The sequence below is a fragment of the Lepisosteus oculatus genome, chromosome 27 (assembly GCF_040954835.1).
Source record: "Lepisosteus oculatus isolate fLepOcu1 chromosome 27, fLepOcu1.hap2, whole genome shotgun sequence".
In the NCBI taxonomy this organism is placed as follows: Eukaryota; Metazoa; Chordata; class Actinopteri; order Semionotiformes; family Lepisosteidae; genus Lepisosteus; species Lepisosteus oculatus.
The window spans coordinates 6,879,354-6,896,379 of NC_090722.1; the positions used below are offsets into that span (position 1 = coordinate 6,879,354).

The following is a 17,026-nucleotide window of genomic DNA, read 5'->3' on the forward strand; positions in this document are numbered from 1 at the left end:
CAATGGGGTGCAGGTCGAGCGCCCCCTGGTGTCAACACAGCTCCTGCGCAGGTGCTGAGGGATCGACAGGGAGACTCCAGCTGTGCCCTGTGCCCCCGGAGGGGTGAGACTGGACTCCAGCTGTGCCCTGTGCCCCCGGAGGGGTGACTGGACTCCAGCTGTGCCCTGTGCCCGGGGGGTGAGACTGGACTCCAGCTGTGCCCTGTGCCCGGGGGGTGAGACTGCTCTTCACATGTTAGATGGCAGCTTGTGTCTGAGGGCCGACTCCCCTGGCGCCTCCCCCACCCTGGAGCCCCTCCTGGGGGGGGTGGAGGGGTCTCTACCCTCCTTGGAGGAGGAGGTGGAGGCAGAGGCAGAGGCAGAGGAGGGGAGGGGCGCTGCAGGGGGGGAGGGGGGGCTGGGGGGGGCCGGCGGCGTGGCCTTGGGGCGCAGGGCGAGGGGGCCGGAGGGGACTGGGGTGAGTGGGGCAGGACCAGGGGCTGGAGCTTGGGAGAGGGCAGCTGTCTGGGATGGGACAGAAGACTGGGGTGCTGGCTGCGACACAGGCTGAGGCTGGGGCACCGGCTGGGATTTGGGGAGAGGCTGGGGCGCCTGTTGGGATTTGGGGAGAGGCTGGGGCGCTGGTTGGGATTTGGGGAGAGGCTGGGGCGCTGGTTGGGATTTGGGGACTGGCTGGGGCGCTGGCTGGGATTTCGGGAGAGGCTGGGGCGCTGGCTGGGATTTGGGGAGAGGCTGGGGCGGCGGCTGGGACTGGGGCGCAGGCTGGGAGGGGGCCGTGCTCGTCAGCACCCCGGCGCTGCCCCCCACCGCGCCCTGCCTGGCCAGCTGCCCCGGCGCCGAGAGGAAGGGGGCGAGCAGACTGCCCCCGGAGGCCTTGCGGTGGTACTGCGAGTGGCTGCGGTCCAGGACGCACTGCAGGGGCTCCTGGGACCCGCGCAGCTGCGGGGAGCCCCCCCAGCCCCTGTGGGGCAGCGTGGGCTGGGAGGCCGAGAGCAGCCGGGCCTCCTGCGTGAGCCGGCCGATGGCGGGGAGCCCCTGGGTGCTGCCCCCGTACCTCACCAGCGCCACCTGCTGCCGGGGGGCGGAAGTGCCGTCGCCGCGGGAGGGCTGTCGCAGGGCCGCCCCTCCTGCCCCCGGCTGGACCCGCAGGCTGTAGTGCAGCGTCCTGCCCAGGTGGGGGGGCTGCGGGGCCGGAGCGGAGGAAGGAGGGGGCGAGGAGGAGGAGGTGGAAGAGGGGGGGGCAGAAACGGGGAGCCCCGGGGGCGCGGCTGTCCTGGGAGACACCCCACCCCCTCCGAGGGAGCTGACGGAGCCCGGGCGGGCCGGGCCGCGGGGGGGCAGCGGGGGCCGGGGCGGGTCGGGGGCGGGGCCGTGCTGCAGAGGGGGGGGCAGGAAGATGGCGGCCGCCAGCGCCTGGGTGGCCTGCTGCTGCAGCTGCTGGTGCTGCTGGGGGGTCAGCGCGATGGCCACGTTGGTGGTGGCCGCGGCCGTCTGCAGCGGGGCGTGCACCAGGGGTGCCCAGATCAGGGGGCGCGGCCGGGGCGACAGCGGGTCCTGCGCCGCCGCCATGTTGTCGTGCCTGACGATCTGCTGCACGATGACGCTGTCGCACGAGCCGTACGCGGCCCCCCCGCCGCCGCCGCCGCCGCGCGGCCCCCCCGCCCCGCCCCGCCCGCCGCTGCCACCCCCCACGGAGCCCCCGCCGCTGTGGGGGTCCTGCGAGGCCTTGCGCAGCAGGATGGAGTTCTTCTTCCCTGGGGGGGGAGACAGAGAGAGAGAGAGAGAGTGGGGGTCACGCTGGCGCCGCCCTGACCCCCTGCCCCGAGCGCCCGCCGGCCCGCGCCTCACCGATGCGGTCCAGCCGGTCCATGGCCACGGTCTCGAAGGCGCGGCGCATCATGGGGTGCTCCTCCAGCACCTCGTTGAAGTTGTCCACAGACAGCGAGTACAGCCGGCAGTAGGTGTCGGCCCTCACGCTGGCCGTGCGGCGCCCCCGGGTCAGCAGGCAGATCTCTGGGGGGGGGGAGACGGGTCACGGCGATCGACTCCCCCTCGAGTCCCTCTGCACCTCGTCTGCACCTCCTCTCTCCTCTCTCTCCACTCTGTACCCCACTCTGCACCCTCTCTCCTCCCCCTCTCTCCTCCCTGTCTCCCCATTCTGTACCCCCTCTCTCCTCCCTGTCTCCCCACTCTGCACCCTCTCTCCTCCCTGTCTTCTCACTCTGTACCCCCTCTCTCCTCCCTCTCTCCCCAATCTGTACCCCCTCTCTCCTCCCCGTCTCCCCACTCTGCACTCTCTCCCCCCCGTCTCCCCACTCTGCACCCCTCTCTCCTCCCTGTCTCCCCACTCTGCACCCCCTCTCTCACCCCTGTCTCCCCACTCTGCACCCCTCTCTCCTCCCTGTTTCCCCACTCTGCACCCTCTCTCCTCCCCCTCTCTCCTCCCTGTCTCCCCATTCTGTACCCCCTCTCTCCTCCCTGTCTCCTCACTCTGCACCCTCTCTCCTCCCTGTCTTCTCACTCTGCACCCCTCTCTCCTCCCCCTCTCTCCTCCCTGTCTCCCCACTCTGCACCCCCTCTCTCACCCCTGTCTCCCCACTCTGTACCCCCTCTCTCCTCCCTGTCTCCTCACTCTGCACCCCTCTCTCCTCCCTGTCTCCCCACTCTGTACCCCCTCTCTCCTCCCCGTCTCCCCACTCTGCACCCCTCTCTCCTCCCTGTTTCCCCACTCTGCACCCTCTCTCCTCCCCCTCTCTCCTCCCTGTCTCCCCATTCTGTACCCCCTCTCTCCTCCCTGTCTCCTCACTCTGCACCCTCTCTCCTCCCTGTCTTCTCACTCTGCACCCCCTCTCTCCTCCCCCTCTCTCCTCCCTGTCTCCCCACTCTGCACCCCCTCTCTCACCCCTGTCCCCCACTCTGTACCCCCTCTCTCCTCCCTGTCTCCTCACTCTGCACCCCTCTCTCCTCCCTGTCTCCCCACTCTGTACCCCCTCTCTCCTCCCTCTCTCCCCAATCTGTACCCCCTCTCTCCTCCCTGTCTCCCCACTCTGCACTCTCTCCCCCCTGTCTCCCCACTCTGCACCCCTCTCTCCTCCCCCTCTCTCCTCCCCGTCTCCCCACTCTGCACCCCTCTCTCACCCCCGAAGTAGGAGCCGTCGCTCAGCTTGGTCTCCTTGTTGCCGCGGGTGAGGATGCTGACCACGCCGTGCTGGATGAAGTACATCTTCTTGCCCACCGTGCCCTCGCGGATGATGAAGTCGCCCGGCTGGAAGACCTCGAAGCGCAGCTTGGTCAGCATGGCCGTGACGAAGTTGGGGTCGGCGTTGGCGAACAGGGGCATGTTGGCCACCAGGCTGCGGCAGTTGAAATTCACAATCTCCTGTGAGCCAGGACAACAGAGAGAGGGGTTAGAGAGGGAGAGGGGTTAGAGAGAGAGAGGGGTTAGAGAGAGAGGGGTTAGAGAGGAGAGGGGTTAGAGAGGGTGTGGGGTTAGAGAGAGAGGGGTTAGAGAGGAGAGGGGTTAGAGAGGAGAGGGGTTAGAGAGAGAGGGGTTAGAGAGAGGGGTTAGAGAGAGATTAGAGAGAGAGGGGTTAGAGAGAGAGGGGTTAGAGAGAGGGGTTAGAGAGAGGGGTTAGAGAGAGATTAGAGAGAGAGGGGTTAGAGAGGAGAGGGGTTAGAGAGGAGAGGGGTTAGAGAGAGAGGGGTTAGAGAGAGGGGTTAGAGAGAGATTAGAGAGAGAGGGGTTAGAGAGAGAGGGGTTAGAGAGAGGGGTTAGAGAGAGGGGTTAGAGAGAGATTAGAGAGAGAGAGGTTAGAGAGAGGGGTTAGAGAGAGAGGGGTTAGAGAGTTAGAGGGGTTAGAGAGGAGTTAGAGAGTTAGAGGGATTAGGGAGAGAGGGGTAGAGAATGAGAGGGGTTAGAGAGGGATTAGAGAGAGGGGTTAGAGACACAGACGGGGAAAAGAGAGAGTATAGAGGGAGAGTGAGAGGGGTGGGGGTGGTAGAGAGTGAGATGGACAGACAGACAGACCTCCTTCAGCGGCTCGCTCAGCTCTCCCAGGATGTTCTCCTCATCAAACATCTTGCCCTGGTAGCGATGCTCATAGTACTCATGAATCCGCTGACGCACATCGGCCGGGAGCTTGTGGAACGACATGTACTGCTCCACCTGCTTGTACTGAGAGACAGACAGGTCACTGCTCCACCTGCTCGTACTGAGAGACAGACAGGTCACTGCTCCACCTGCTCGTACTGAGAGACAGACAGGTCACTGCTCCACCTGCTTGTACTGAGAGACAGACAGGTCACTGCTCCACCTGCTCGTACTGAGAGACAGACAGGTCACTGCTCCACCTGCTCGTACTGAGAGACAGACAGGTCACTGCTCCACCTGCTCTTACTGAGAGACAGACAGGTCACTGCTCCACCTGCTCGTACTGAGAGACAGACAGGTCACTGCTCCACCTGCTCGTACTGAGAGACAGACAGGTCACTGCTCCACCTGCTCCTACTGAGAGACAGACAGGTCACTGCTCCACCTGCTCGTACTGAGAGACAGACAGGTCACTGCTCCACCTGCTTGTACTGAGAGACAGACATGTCACTGCTCCACTGTCTGTACCGAGAGACAGACAGGTCACAGACAGGGGGCAGGTATTGATCGCTGATGGCGATGGCTTACCTTCTCCTGGTACTGGCGCCGGGAGGAGTCGAGCGACTGGATGAGCGCGGTGGCGTGGCCGATGAACATGGCGTAGCAGGTGGCGCCCACGATCATGCTCAGCATGGTGAGCCACACGTCCGTCATGCCCACCGGGGCCTGGGCACCGTACCCAATACACAGCATGTGGCTCATGGCCTTGAAGAGGGCGTAGGAGTACTGCACTCCCCAGGTGACATTCTGGGGAGGGGGGGGGAGAGGAGGTGGACAGGGGACAGGGGAGAGAGGAGAGAGGAGGAGAGACGAGGAGAGAGAGGACAAAGGAGGAAGTAGAGAAGAGAGGAGAGAGGGTCAGATGAGGGGTACAGGGGAGAGAGAGAGGAGAGAGGGGAGAGAGGGAGAGAGAAGAAAGAGGGAGAGAGAGGAGAGGTACAGGGGAGAGAGAGGGGAGAGTGGAGAGAAAGGAGAGAGAAGGAAGGGGGGGAGAGAGGAGGTGGGAGACAAGAGTAACAAGAGAGGAGAGAAGAGGGGAGAGAGGGAAAGAGGACAGGTACAGGGGAGAGAGAGGGGGGAGAGGGGAGAAAGGGAGGAGACAGAGAGAGGAGAGAAGAGGAGAATGGGAGAGAGGAAGAACAGGGAAATGAAAGGGACAGAGGGTGGGAGGGAGAGAAGGGAAAGAGAAGGAGATTTATGAGTAATAAAGTTCACATTCTGACCAACCTCGGTTCCCCCCTTTCTCCCTCCCTCCCTCTCTCGGTTCACAACAGTGGGGACTCCCAGACCTCACAGCATCACTGTCAGGCTCCTTAGCAACCATCTCCCTGGCAACACGAGAGGAAACCCTCCGCTGCAGTGAGTCAGCATTTTAGGAAGATGGATACGGAGGGAGAGAGACAGGGGGAGAGGGGGAGTGAGACAGAGAGAGGTATAGAGAAGGAGAGACGGAGGCAGTATTGAGGAAAGACAGAGAGAGCATGGAAAAAGCACAGAACATGTCAGACATGGGCACTGAGGGTCAATCTGGACCACGCCAGCCAGAACACCGCTTCACACTCAACAACAACACATTGGAGCTACACAACCAGCCACACAAACCTCACACTGACAGTCAGCTCGTCTGCGAGTTTCGGCCTGGCAGTGAAGGCACTGAAGAAGGCACACAGGGCTTTCCACACTGCTAGGAGTCTCTACAACATCACAGCTACATGACAGATCTGGCTGCAGATATTTCACAGTGTAATCCAAGCCACTGGTGAAGTGTGGGGTCCAGTCACAGGCCAGGATTGCAGACAGCCAAAGAAACTCTGCACACACAGCCCTGTAACAAATACCCCCATGTGCAGAGACAAACTCCTAACACTGTGCAGGGCTGAATGAGGCCAATACCCATTACTAATCAATATACAGCAGAAAGCAATCGAGTACTGGGCACTCCTGAGAAACACTGACCAGAGCTCCTTCCAGCACAAGGCCCTGCTGAGCCCAGAGAAGAGCCCTCAGCCAGCTGGTCCTGAAGCTCACTGACACCAGCCAGCCTCAGCAACACCAGTCACAGTCAAGCAATCACAGCACAAGCCTGGGACACACACACAACACAACACAAACTGGAATGCTACAGGACCCTAAACAGACAGTACACACAAGCTGAGTATCTGACCAGGGTAAGAGACAGCAAAGAGAAACAGACCCTGACCAGTACAGACTCACTGACCACAGCCTGGACAGAGAAACTGGACACAGGCAGGCCTGGCTGTCCAGAGAGGACAGGCTCACTGACCACAGCCTGGACAGAGCAACTGGACACAGACAGACCTGGCTGTCCAGAGAGGACAGGCTCACTGACCACAGCCTGGACAGAGCAACTGGACACAGACAGACCTGGCTGTCCAGAGAGGACAGGCTGTGCTCCCACTGCCAACGGGGTGAAACAGAGACAGAGATGCACACAGAGACAGGCGAGCGCGCGCACACACACACACACACACACACACACACACACACAGAGAAAGGGAGACAGGCACACACAAACTCAGGTACACAGAAGGACAGACACACACAGAGACAGGCATACACAGACACAGAGACAGGCGTGCACACACAGAAAGAGGCACACACACACAGACAGACACACACACACACACACACTGAGACAGGCGCACACAGAGCTCCTCCTCACCACCATGTCGTTGATGGCCACCCAGCAGTCGCTGGGGAAGTCCTGCAGCATGGGCACCAGGAACTGCAGGCAGCCGTCCCAGTGGCACAGCAGCAGCATCATGCCGATCAGGTTGACAATGCGCACCACCGCGCTGGCCAGGTCGTAGGTCATGTGGAAGATCTGCAGGGCCGGAGGGTCAGGAGGAAGGGCATCAGAGAGGGGCGTCTACATCAGCTGAGATCATGACAGGCTTGCAAGACCCAGAGAGATTACTGACGCCTACCATCCAACACCTGACCCAGAGCATTCACCATCTTCCTCATTATCATCGTCATCACTGTCATCTGTCATCACTATCACCCTCATCATCATCCCTGTCATCACCCTGATTAACATCATCGTCTCTCTATTGGAGTGTCCAGTCAGTGTGTCTGTATGAACCCCTCTCTCTCAGTGCAGTGTTAATGTACTGGAGTGTCCAGTCAGTGTGTCTGTATGAACCCCTCTCTCTCAGTGCAGTGTTAATGTACTGGAGTGTCCAGTCAGTCAGTGTGTCTGTATGAACCCCTCTCTCTCAGTGCAGTGTTAATGTACTGGAGTGTCCAGTCAGTCAGTGTGTCTGTATGAACCCCTCTCTCTCAGTGCAGTGTTAATGTACTGGAGTGTCCAGTCAGTCAGTGTGTCTGTATGAACCCCTCTCTCTCAGTGCAGTGTTAATGTACTGGAGTGTCCAGTCAGTCAGTGTGTCTGTATGAACCCCTCTCTCTCAGTGCAGTGTTAATGTACTGGAGTGTCCAGTCAGTCAGTGTGTCTGTATGAACCCCTCTCTCTCAGTGCAGTGTTAATGTACTGGAGTGTCCAGTCAGTCAGTGTGTCTGTATGAACCCCTCTCTCTCAGTGCAGTGTTACTGTACCTCTTCCCACTGGTGGATGTACCGGATGAGCCTGGATAGCCGGAGCAGGCGCAGCAGGCTGAGGATCTTGGTGAAGCGGACGATCCTGAGGGCCCGGGCGGTGCGGTACACCTCCGAGTCCACGTGGGTCTCCAGGTCCACCATCAGGAAGATGTAGTCGACGGGAATGGACGAGATGAAGTCCACCAGGAACCAGCTCTTCAGGTAGCGCAGCTTGATGGCGCGGGGGTCCAGGATGATCTCTGTGTTGTCCTCCTTGACGATGCCCGTGCGGAAGTTGAGCACCAGGTCGACCAGGAACAGGGTGTCGGAGACGACGTTGAAGACGATCCAGGGCGGTGTGTTCTCGTCCTTAAAGAAGGTGATGCCGACCGGCAGGATGATGAGGTTCCCAACCATGAGCAGCAACATGATCAAGTCCCAGTAAAACCTGCAAGAGACAGGGGTTAATACACACAGTACTGGGAGAGAGGGGTTAATACACACACTGCACTGAGAGAGAGGGGTTAATACACACAGTACTGAGAGAGAGGGGTTAATACACACTGTACTGAGAGAGAGGGGTTAATACACACACTGCACTGAGAGAGAGGGGTTAATACACACAGTACTGAGAGAGGGGTTAATACACACTGTACTGAGAGAGAGGGGTTAATTCACACAGTACTGAGAGAGGGGTTAATACACACAGTACTGAGAGAGAGGGGTTAATACACACAGTACTGAGAGAGAGGGGTTAATACACACAGAACTGAGAGAGAGGGGTTAATACACACAGTACTGAGAGAGAGGGGTTAATACACACAGAACTGAGAGAGAGGGGTTAATACACACAGAACTGAGAGAGGGGTTAATACACACAGCACTGGGAGAGAGGGGTTAATACACACAGAACTGAGAGAGAGGGGTTAATTCACACAGTACTGAGAGTGAGGGGTTAATTCACACAGTACTGAGAGAGGGGTTAATACACACAGTACTGAGAGAGAGGGGTTAATTCACACAGAACTGAGAGAGAGGGGTTAATACACACACTGCACTGAGAGAGAGGGGTTAACACACTGCACTGTGAGAGGGGTTAATAAAAACAGTACTGAGAGAGAAGTGTTAATACACACTGCACTGTGAGAGTGGTTAATACAAACACTGCACTGAGAGAGAGGGGTTAATATACACAGCACTCAGAGAGGGGTTAATATACACAGCACTGAGAGAGGGGTTAATACACACAGCACTGAGAGAGAGGAGTTAATACACACAGTACTGAGAGAGGGGTTAATATACACAGCACTGAGAGAGAGGAGTTAATACACACAGTACTGAGAGAGAGGGGTTAATACACACAGTACTGAGAGAGAGGGGTTAATCCATCCATCCGTCATTCCTCCATCATCCTTCCATCTGTCCCTCCCTCAATCATCTCTAGATCATCCCTCTATCTGTCTCTCCCTCCCTCCATCATCCCTCAATCTGTCTGTCACCCATTCAGCATCTGTGAATCTATCCATCATCCATTCATCTTGTTGTCCATTCCTCTATCATCCATCCATCCATTTGCACATTCCTCATCCATCATCCCTCCATCACCCCTCCACCCATGGTCTGTCCACCCAGCTCCGTCCACTGTCCACCTATCACTTGTCCCTCTGCATCTTCAGACAGCAGTAGCTGAGCTGTCCCCCTCCAGCACCGCTCCCTACTGACCAGTTTACTGCAATCCGCACAGCGCGCTCGGTTGCTCGGGTCTGGCAGTGCTGGCCGTGGTGCTGAACTCTGCACAGTGAGGACAGACTGGCAGGGCAAGCAGACAGACGGGCAGATGGACAGACAGAGCGACGAGACAGATGGACCGATGACAGACAGATGGATAGACAGTCAGATGGACACACAGACAGATGGAGACACAGACGGACAGAGAGATGGACAGACAAAGAGACAAGACAGATGGACATATGGACAGACAGACAGACAGATGGACAGACGGGCAGGCAGACGGACAGACAGGCAGGCAGGTGGACAGACAGACAGGCAGACGGACAGGCTCTGCTCCCTCTCTGCCCGGCCCGGCCCAGCCCGGCCCGGCCCAGTTACCTGAAGTCGCTGTAGGGGTGGATGATCCAGAAGCCGGCGGACTTGACGCGCTCCTGCTCGATCTCCACGGCCTTGTGGCTGCCGAACATGCGCAGCGAGAACTTGTTGACGCCGGGCTGCAGCATGGCGCCGAACTGCCGCTGCATGAAGGTGGACTGGTTGGAGTAGCTGTAGTCCTCGCCCTCCGAGCCCGGGCCCGGGCCCGGTCCCGCCAGCGCCGGCTCGGGCGTCCCGGCCGCGCCCCCAGCGCCCCCGCCGCTGGACGAGCTGGAGGCCAGGGCGCCCCTGGACGCGGCGAAGCCCACGGACCTCTGGGAGGCCGGGGCCGCGGCGGGGCCCAAGGCCGGCGAGGAGGCGGGGCCCACGCCCGACGGCCGCCTGCCAGCCCCGCCCCCGGCCACGCCCTCCCGGTCCGCCCCCGGGGAGTCCCAGTCCGCTGGGCTGCCCTTGCTGCGGCGCTTGGGGGCGGCGGCCGGCCGGCGCTCGGACCCGGGCCCCCCCCCGAGGCCCCCACCATCCATCGCGGGGGCTGGGGAGCTCGGTCGAGTCCCCCCCCGGCGCCCCTCAGACAAAGTCCCCCCCGGCGCTCTTGTCTTTAACAGTCAGCGAGGGGTGGCCGCGAGCGCACCCGGAACGACTGTCGCGAGCGGGTGTCGCACGAGCCGGCGAAGCCAAGGGTAAGAGGCTCGTGGAGGACGGCTCTACAGGCTCGCGGGAGTCTCGCGCCCTTCCATCGCGGCGCTGCTCGTCCGGCTCCGAAACACCACCGTCCGGCGGCAGATCTTCCTCCGGTCTCTCTCTCCTCACCTCACCTGGACCCCCGGCCCAGACACGCCGCCGCCTGTCCTTGCGCTGCCCCGGCTTCTCTGGCGCGGCCGCCCCGCTCCTCTCTCCTCGCTGTCGCCGCCGGCCCCCTGTCTCCCGCGGGCATCGTCCCTCCCGGGTGCCGACGTGCCAGTCCGAGCCCCTGGTCCGAGCCCCGCCGCGTCTCTCCTTGTGACCGGCGGGTCGCTCCAAGGACGCCCGTAATGTCGTCAGAGCCTCAGCGCCTCGGCATCAAAGGCGACAGCGCCTGTCAAAGGCGACAGCGCCTGTCTCCCCCTGTCCGGGGGAGAAAGAGCCCCCGCAGGCGCGAGCTCAGCGCGCAGGAAGGGCAGGAAAGCCGAAGGAGGGCGGGGGTCTCGCGCGGCTCGAGCCGCTTCCTGGCAGCCGGAGGCCCGAGCCGCTCCGCTCGCCGCTCCCGCTTCTGCTCAGGCGAGGGGCAGCTCCTGCATCCCTGACGATGCTCCTGCTCCGCCCGCCCGTCTGTCTTCAGGGAAACGCGCTCCGCGCGGTCGGAGAGTCCGTGAGCGTTTCCGCGGTCTGCATGCTCCCGTGCTGGTGTGTCTGCATGCACCGCCGTGCGGACTGCGCGTGTCTCTGGGCTTCACTGGCGGCTCCGCCAGCCCGGCGCGCGCACGCCCCGCTGAGGTGTGCAGGAATATTCCGATCTCCTTGTTGCCATGGCAGCCGCATCTCTATCCTGGGCCTCGTGCCAGGCGGCGGGGCTCGAGGCGACTGGAGAGTGACAACACGGCGGAGGCCGAGCGCGAGACCCACAGGTATTGACAGACGTCATCATCATCATCACTCTCATCCGGCGCCACCCGCCCGCGAGAAAGACGAGCGCGCTGACACAGAGATGTGCTAATCCGTCAACAAGACGCCAGAGTCTCCTGTTTGGGCTCCTATCTTATCGTGGTTTCATGACACTCTCTCCGCTGTCTAAGGTTTTAAGAGTTTAAATGTCCGTTTACAAAATATGAGACAGGATAAAATAAGGAACATGTAGTGCACAAGGTTGAAATTCTAAAAAAGAAATGCACTATGTGACGTTAATGTCAAAAGTCTTTCTACAGATGTTCAGCAGAAATGAAGTCACAGTGCAGTGTCATGATGACGTCACCGCAGGATGTGCTAGGAGCCATGATGACATCATCATCACAGGATCTGCTAGGGGCCATGATGACATCACCCCAGGATGTGCTTGTCGTGTGATGACATCACCCCAGGATGTGTCTGCTGTTATGATGACGCCGCTGTAGGGGGCTCATTCAGAGAGGCTCTGGAGCCCCCAGGGTGAAGACCAGCCCTCTCTCCTGGCTGTGCCCGCTGTCCACAGGGGCACAGGAGTGATGTATTGCGCTGTGTGAGTATTGATGCCAACGCGCGAGGCAGCAGACACTGCTGTCCTGTTAATCGACCTGTCTGTTTGCCTGTCCCTATGTCCATCTGTCTTGTCTCTGTCCAGCTGTCTGTCCCTCTACGCTGATGTGGTCATCTCCATGGTCAGGCTGGCTTCAGCGAGAGGCACACACACACACACCGCACACCCAGCACAGGAGAGGCTTGACTGATTTATTGTGGCGTTCTGACAAGAGCAGGCGTGGCCTGTAGGGTTACATCTCCCAGCGCTGCTTGTGTACACTGTAATACTGTGTGCTTGTGTCAGTCGGTGTGTCAGTGTGTTACTGTGTCAGAGAGTTGCTGTGTTGCTGTGTCAGTGTGTTACTGTGACAGAGAGTTGCTGTGTCAGTGTGTTACTGTGACAGAGAGTTTCTGTGTCGCTGTGTTGCTGTGTCAGTGTTGCTGTGTTGGGGTGTCAGAGAGTTGCTGTGTTATGCTGCTCTGTGTTGCTGTGTTGCTGTGTTGCTGTGTCAGAGTGCTGCTGTGTTGCGGTCTCAGAGAGCTGCTGTGTCAGTGTTGTTGTGTTGCAGTCTCAGAGAGCTGCTGTGTCATTGTTGTTGTGTTGTGGTCTCAGAGAGCTGCTGTGTCAGTGTTGCTGTGTTGTGGTCTCAGAGAGCTGCTGTGTCAGTGTTGTTGTGTTGCGGTCTCAGAGAGCTGCTGTGTCAGTGTTGTTGTGTTGCAGTCTCAGAGAGTTGCTGTGTCAGTGTTGCTGTGTTGCGGTCTCAGAGAGCGGCTGTGTCGCTGTGTCACTGTGTCGCTGTGTCAGGCCGTGCTCACGGCACGCTGACGGCCCTCATGATGTTGGTGAACCCGGAGCCCGGCCTCCAGCCCGTCACCACGATCACCATGTCTCCCGCCCCGAAGAAGCCGCGCGCCCGGCCTGCGGAGAGAGGGGCTGGTCAGGGGGAGAGGGCGCAGGGGGGAGAGACGGGATCGCGGGGCACCGCCCCCCCACGTTACCGATGTCCATGGCGAAGGTGACCCTGCGGTCCAGGTCGTCGGCCCAGACGGCGGCCGGCGGCTGGAGGAACAGCGCTGGGAAGACGCCGCGGAGCAGCTGGGCTTGCCGGGCCACCTGGGCGCTGCGGGTCACCGCCAGGATAGGGGCCCGCGGCCGGTACCGAGACAGCAGCTGGGCCGACCTGAGACACACAGGGGGGCGATGAAGGAGTGACAGCGACAGGTGGTGAGGATGATGATGATGAGGAGGAGAGTGATGAAGGAGTGACAGTGACAGGACCTGCCGGAGCTGGTGAGCACGATGATGATGAGGAGAGTGATGAAGGAGGGACAACGACAGGACCTGCCGGAGGTGGCGAGGACGATGATGAGGAGGACAGTGATGAAGGAGTGAGTACCTGCCGGAGGTGGCGAGGACGATGATGAGGAGGACAGTGATGAAGGAGTGAGTAACTGCCGGAGGTGGCGAGGACGATGATGAGGAGGACAGTGATGAAGGAGTGAGTACCTGCCGGAGGTGGTGAGGACGATGATGAGGAGGACAGTGATGAAGGAGTGAGTACCTGCCGGAGGTGGTGAGGGCGATGATGAGGAGGACAGTGATGAAGGAGTGAGTACCTGCCGGAGGTGGTGAGGACGATGATGAGGAGGACAGTGATGAAGGAGTGAGTACCTGCCGGAGGTGGTGAGGGCGATGATGAGGAGGACAGTGATGAAGGAGTGAGTACCTGCCGGAGGTGGTGAGGACGATGATGGCTCCTGCGCAGCACTTGAAGGACGCCTCCACTGCGCCGATGGCCGTGACCTCTGTGGGGTCAGAGGTCAGCGGGGTCAGCCGCCGCAGCTCCTCAAACAGCTGCTGGTGGAAAATTGCCGCCTCGGCCTCCCGGCACACCTGACGTGTGGACAGACAGGTGGACACATGGACACGGTCAGCGTCGGGGACAGACAGGTGGACACATGGACACATGGACACGGTCAGCGTCGGGGACAGACAGGTGGACACGTGGACACGGTCAGCATCATGCACAGACAGCTGGACACACAGAGATGGCTGGTGTCATGCACAAACAGGTGGACACGTGGAGATGGTCAGCGCTGCACACAGACTGGTGGACATGAGGACACGGCCAGCGTCACGCATAGGCAGGGACAGAGAGGCTGAGAGGTGGACAGGTGGAAAAGACTCACCGAGTGCATCATTCGCACGGCCTCAATGGGGTACTGCCCCTTGGCCGTCTCGGCGGACAGCATGACACAGTCCGCGCCGTCCAGCACCGCGTTCGCCACGTCACTGCCCTCCGCCCGCGTCGGCCTCGGCTTCCCCACCATACTCTCCAGCATCTGCCACAGGGCAGAGGGGCCCACACAGAGACAGAGACAGGGGGACATGGGCAGAGACACACAGAGACACAGAGCCAGGTGGACAAAGTGACACAGAGAGAGAGACAGGTGGACACGGTCAGTGACCCAGAGAGAGAGACAGGTGGACACGGTCAATGACACAGAGAGAGAGAGAGAGACAGGTGGACATGGTCAGTGACACAGAGAGAGAAAGAGAGACAGGTGGACATGGTCAGTGACACAGAGACACAGAGCCAGGTGGACACAGTCAGTGACACAGAGAGAGAGACAGGTGGACACGGTCAGTGACACAGAGAGAGAGAGACAGGTGGACACGGTCAGTGACACAGAGAGAGACAGGTGGACACGGTCAGTGACAGACTGACAGTTACACTGTGACACTCTGGACTCCAGTCCTGTTCCTTGTGGGCGAGAGGTCAGAGGTGGCCAGTCACACCTGTGTGGCGCAGATGACCGGTTTGCCAGCTCTGTTGCAGTGTCCGATCATCATCTTCTGGGCGATGAAGACCTTCTCCGCCGGGATCTCGATGCCCAGGTCCCCACGAGCTACCATGATGCCATCGCTCTCTGCCAAAATCTCATCGAACCTGAGAGAGACAGGGACCACGAGGGGCTGAGTTCAACACTGCTGAACACCAGCACACAGTGCTGAGACACACTGAACACCAGCACACAGCGCTGAGACACACTGAACACCAGCACACAGCACTGAGACAGAGGGGCTGACACACACTGAACACCAGCACACAGTACGGAGACAGAGGGTCTGACACACACTGAACACCAGCACACAGCACGGAGACAGAGGGGCTGACACACACTGAACACCAGCACACAGCACGGAGACAGAGGGGCTGACACACACTGAACACTGCTGAACACCAGCACACTGCACGGAGACAGAGGGGCTGACACACACTGAACACTGCTGAACACCAGCACACTGCAGCAGCATGATGAGGAGACGGATGTACAAGAGGGACACATGTCAAAGTGCGAGAGAGAGACGGACAGTGAGACGTCCACTCTGCCTGACTCCGCCCCCCGACTGACCTCTTGACCCCCTCATGGTTCTCGACCTTGCTGATGACCTTGATGTGGCGTCCGGCCTCGCCCAGCGCCGCCCGTACCGCGCGCACGTCCGCCGCCTTGCGGATAAAGGAGGCGAAGACCATGTCGACGCCCTGCTGCACCCCGAAGGCCAGGTCCGCCCGGTCTCGCTCTGACACCGCGGGCAGGTCGACCTTCGCCCCTGGCAGGTTCACCCCCTTCCTGCTGCACAGGACACCCCCATTCTCCACCTCCGTCTGCACCCAGTCTGGGCCTGACAGAGGCAGCGAGGTGAGGGTGAGGGTGAGGGTGAGGGTGAGGGTGAGGGAGCACACTGCAGTGTGAGTGTCTGTGAGTGTGTGAGCTCACTGCAATGTGAATGAGAGTGAATGTGAGAGTGAGCACACTGCAATGTGAATGAGAGTGAATGTGAGAGTGAGCACACTGCAGTGTGAGTGAGACTGTGAGTGTGAGCACACTGCAGTGTGAGTGTGAGTAAGACTGAGTGTGTGAGCACACAGGAGTGTGAGAGTGTGTGATCACACTGCAGTGTGAGTATGAGTAAGACTGTGAGTGTGTGAGCACACAGGAGTGTGAGAGTGTGTGATCACACTGCAGTGTGAATGGGAGCGAGTGAGAGTGTGAGCTCAGTGCAGTGTGAGTGTGAGCGTGAGCACACTGCAGTGTGAGTGAGACTGTGAGTGAGTGTGAGGGTCTTACCTATCTCCAGCACCCTGAGTGAGATCAGTCCGTCGTCGATGTAGATGCGTCTCCCAGGCTGGACCACGCGAGGCAGGCTCTCATAGTCAACCCAGATCAGCTGGCCGTCCGTGCTGTCCCGCAGAGAGCCAGCCGTGACCACTCGAACCCGGGACCCTCGCTCCAGCTCCACCTCCCCGTTCACCTCCTGCACGCAGACGCGAGGACATTATAGACTACTGACTCTGTCCAGTCAGTCCAGTCCAGGGCAGTTTCTACACTCACCCCTCTGACCAGTCCTGTCCTGATCTCTGGCCCCTTGGTGTCCAGAGCGATGGCCACGGGCCGGTAGTACAGAGGGTCAGAGGTCAGGGTCTCCGTCGCCTCCCGGATATTCAGAATGGACTCTGCGTGGTACTGTGGACAGATGGTCAGACGGACAGGTCAGCAGACTGGCAGGAAAACACAGAGAGTTAAAACCGTGGGGACAGGGCACTGACCTCATGTGACCCATGAGAGAAGTTGAGGCGGGCGATGTCCATCCCAGCCTTAATCATCTCCTGCAGTCTGGGCACCGAGCGAGAGGCAGGGCCTGGACAGAGGGACAGAGACAGTCAGGGAGTCAGTGGTCAGTGAGTGGTCAGTCAGAGAGTCAGTGTGTGTGTCAGGGTGGTCAGTGGTCAGTCAGGGTGGTCAGTCAGAGAGTCAGTGTGTGTGTCAGGGTGGTCAGTGGTCAGTCAGAGTACCAATGGTGCAGATGATGCTGGTGTTGCGCGCTGTGATGGGCTCCTGGTCGATGTCCAGCAGACACAGGTGCTCCAGGAAGGTGTCAGCCATGGCGGCGTCCAGCTGCTGCCGCTGGATGAAGGAGTCTGGGAGCTGAGCCATGGCACAGGAATAACGTCG

At 60.0% G+C, this 17,026-nt stretch overlaps 2 protein-coding genes and 1 long non-coding RNA gene across 6 annotated transcripts; 1 reads left to right on the plus strand and 2 right to left on the minus strand.

Moving 5' to 3' along the window:
- Positions 1-139: 139 nt before the first annotated feature.
- LOC107080097 (potassium/sodium hyperpolarization-activated cyclic nucleotide-gated channel 3-like) lies at positions 140-12,015 on the minus strand. Its single transcript, XM_069185465.1, has 8 exons — positions 9,821-12,015; positions 7,730-8,159; positions 6,834-6,995; positions 4,679-4,897; positions 4,028-4,174; positions 3,139-3,379; positions 1,849-2,013; positions 140-1,754 (listed from the first exon to the last, which is right to left on the minus strand). The coding sequence occupies exons 1-8, from the start codon at positions 10,339-10,341 to the stop codon at positions 229-231; spliced, it is 3,411 nt and encodes a 1,136-aa protein (XP_069041566.1). The 5' UTR covers positions 10,342-12,015; the 3' UTR covers positions 140-228.
- Positions 12,016-12,203: 188 nt separating this feature from the next.
- Positions 12,204-17,008, minus strand: pklr (pyruvate kinase L/R). Of its 4 annotated transcripts, none has more exons than XM_069185479.1 (10): positions 16,867-17,008; positions 16,621-16,712; positions 16,406-16,537; positions 16,142-16,328; positions 15,425-15,695; positions 14,808-14,958; positions 14,198-14,350; positions 13,735-13,901; positions 13,007-13,188; positions 12,204-12,926 (listed from the first exon to the last, which is right to left on the minus strand). In XM_069185479.1, the coding sequence occupies exons 1-10, from the start codon at positions 17,006-17,008 to the stop codon at positions 12,820-12,822; spliced, it is 1,584 nt and encodes a 527-aa protein (XP_069041580.1). In that variant the 3' UTR covers positions 12,204-12,819. The 4 variants fall into 4 exon arrangements, with proteins under 4 accessions (XP_069041580.1, XP_069041579.1, XP_069041578.1 ...); XM_069185478.1 differs by having other exon boundaries at positions 13,515-13,901; XM_069185477.1 differs by having other exon boundaries at positions 13,350-13,901.
- Positions 14,347-14,971, plus strand: LOC138225393 (uncharacterized). Its single transcript, XR_011183875.1, has 2 exons — positions 14,347-14,608; positions 14,643-14,971. It is a non-coding gene; the product is annotated as an uncharacterized lncRNA (long non-coding RNA).
- Positions 17,009-17,026: the final 18 nt, after the last annotated feature.

What these genes read in the sequence shown, in the direction of transcription:
- LOC107080097 (XM_069185465.1), bottom strand. Translation starts at nt 10,341, where the DNA reads ATGGATGGTGGGGGCCTCGGGGGGGGGCCCGGGTCCGAGCGCCGGCCG. An exon ending in CACCCCTACAGCGACTTCAG is followed by an intron (nt 8,160 to 9,820) that starts GTAACTGGGCCG and finishes TGTCTCTTGCAG; the next exon opens with GTTTTACTGGGACTTGATCA. An exon ending in ACATCCACCAGTGGGAAGAG is followed by an intron (nt 6,996 to 7,729) that starts GTACAGTAACAC and finishes CCGGCCCTGCAG; the next exon opens with ATCTTCCACATGACCTACGA.
- pklr (XM_069185476.1), bottom strand. Translation starts at nt 17,008, where the DNA reads ATGGCTCAGCTCCCAGACTCCTTCATCCAGCGGCAGCAGCTGGACGCC. An exon ending in ACTCAGGGTGCTGGAGATAG is followed by an intron (nt 15,696 to 16,141) that starts GTAAGACCCTCA and finishes TGCCTCTGTCAG; the next exon opens with GCCCAGACTGGGTGCAGACG. An exon ending in CGGTCATCTGCGCCACACAG is followed by an intron (nt 14,351 to 14,807) that starts GTGTGACTGGCC and finishes GCCCTGTGGCAG; the next exon opens with ATGCTGGAGAGTATGGTGGG.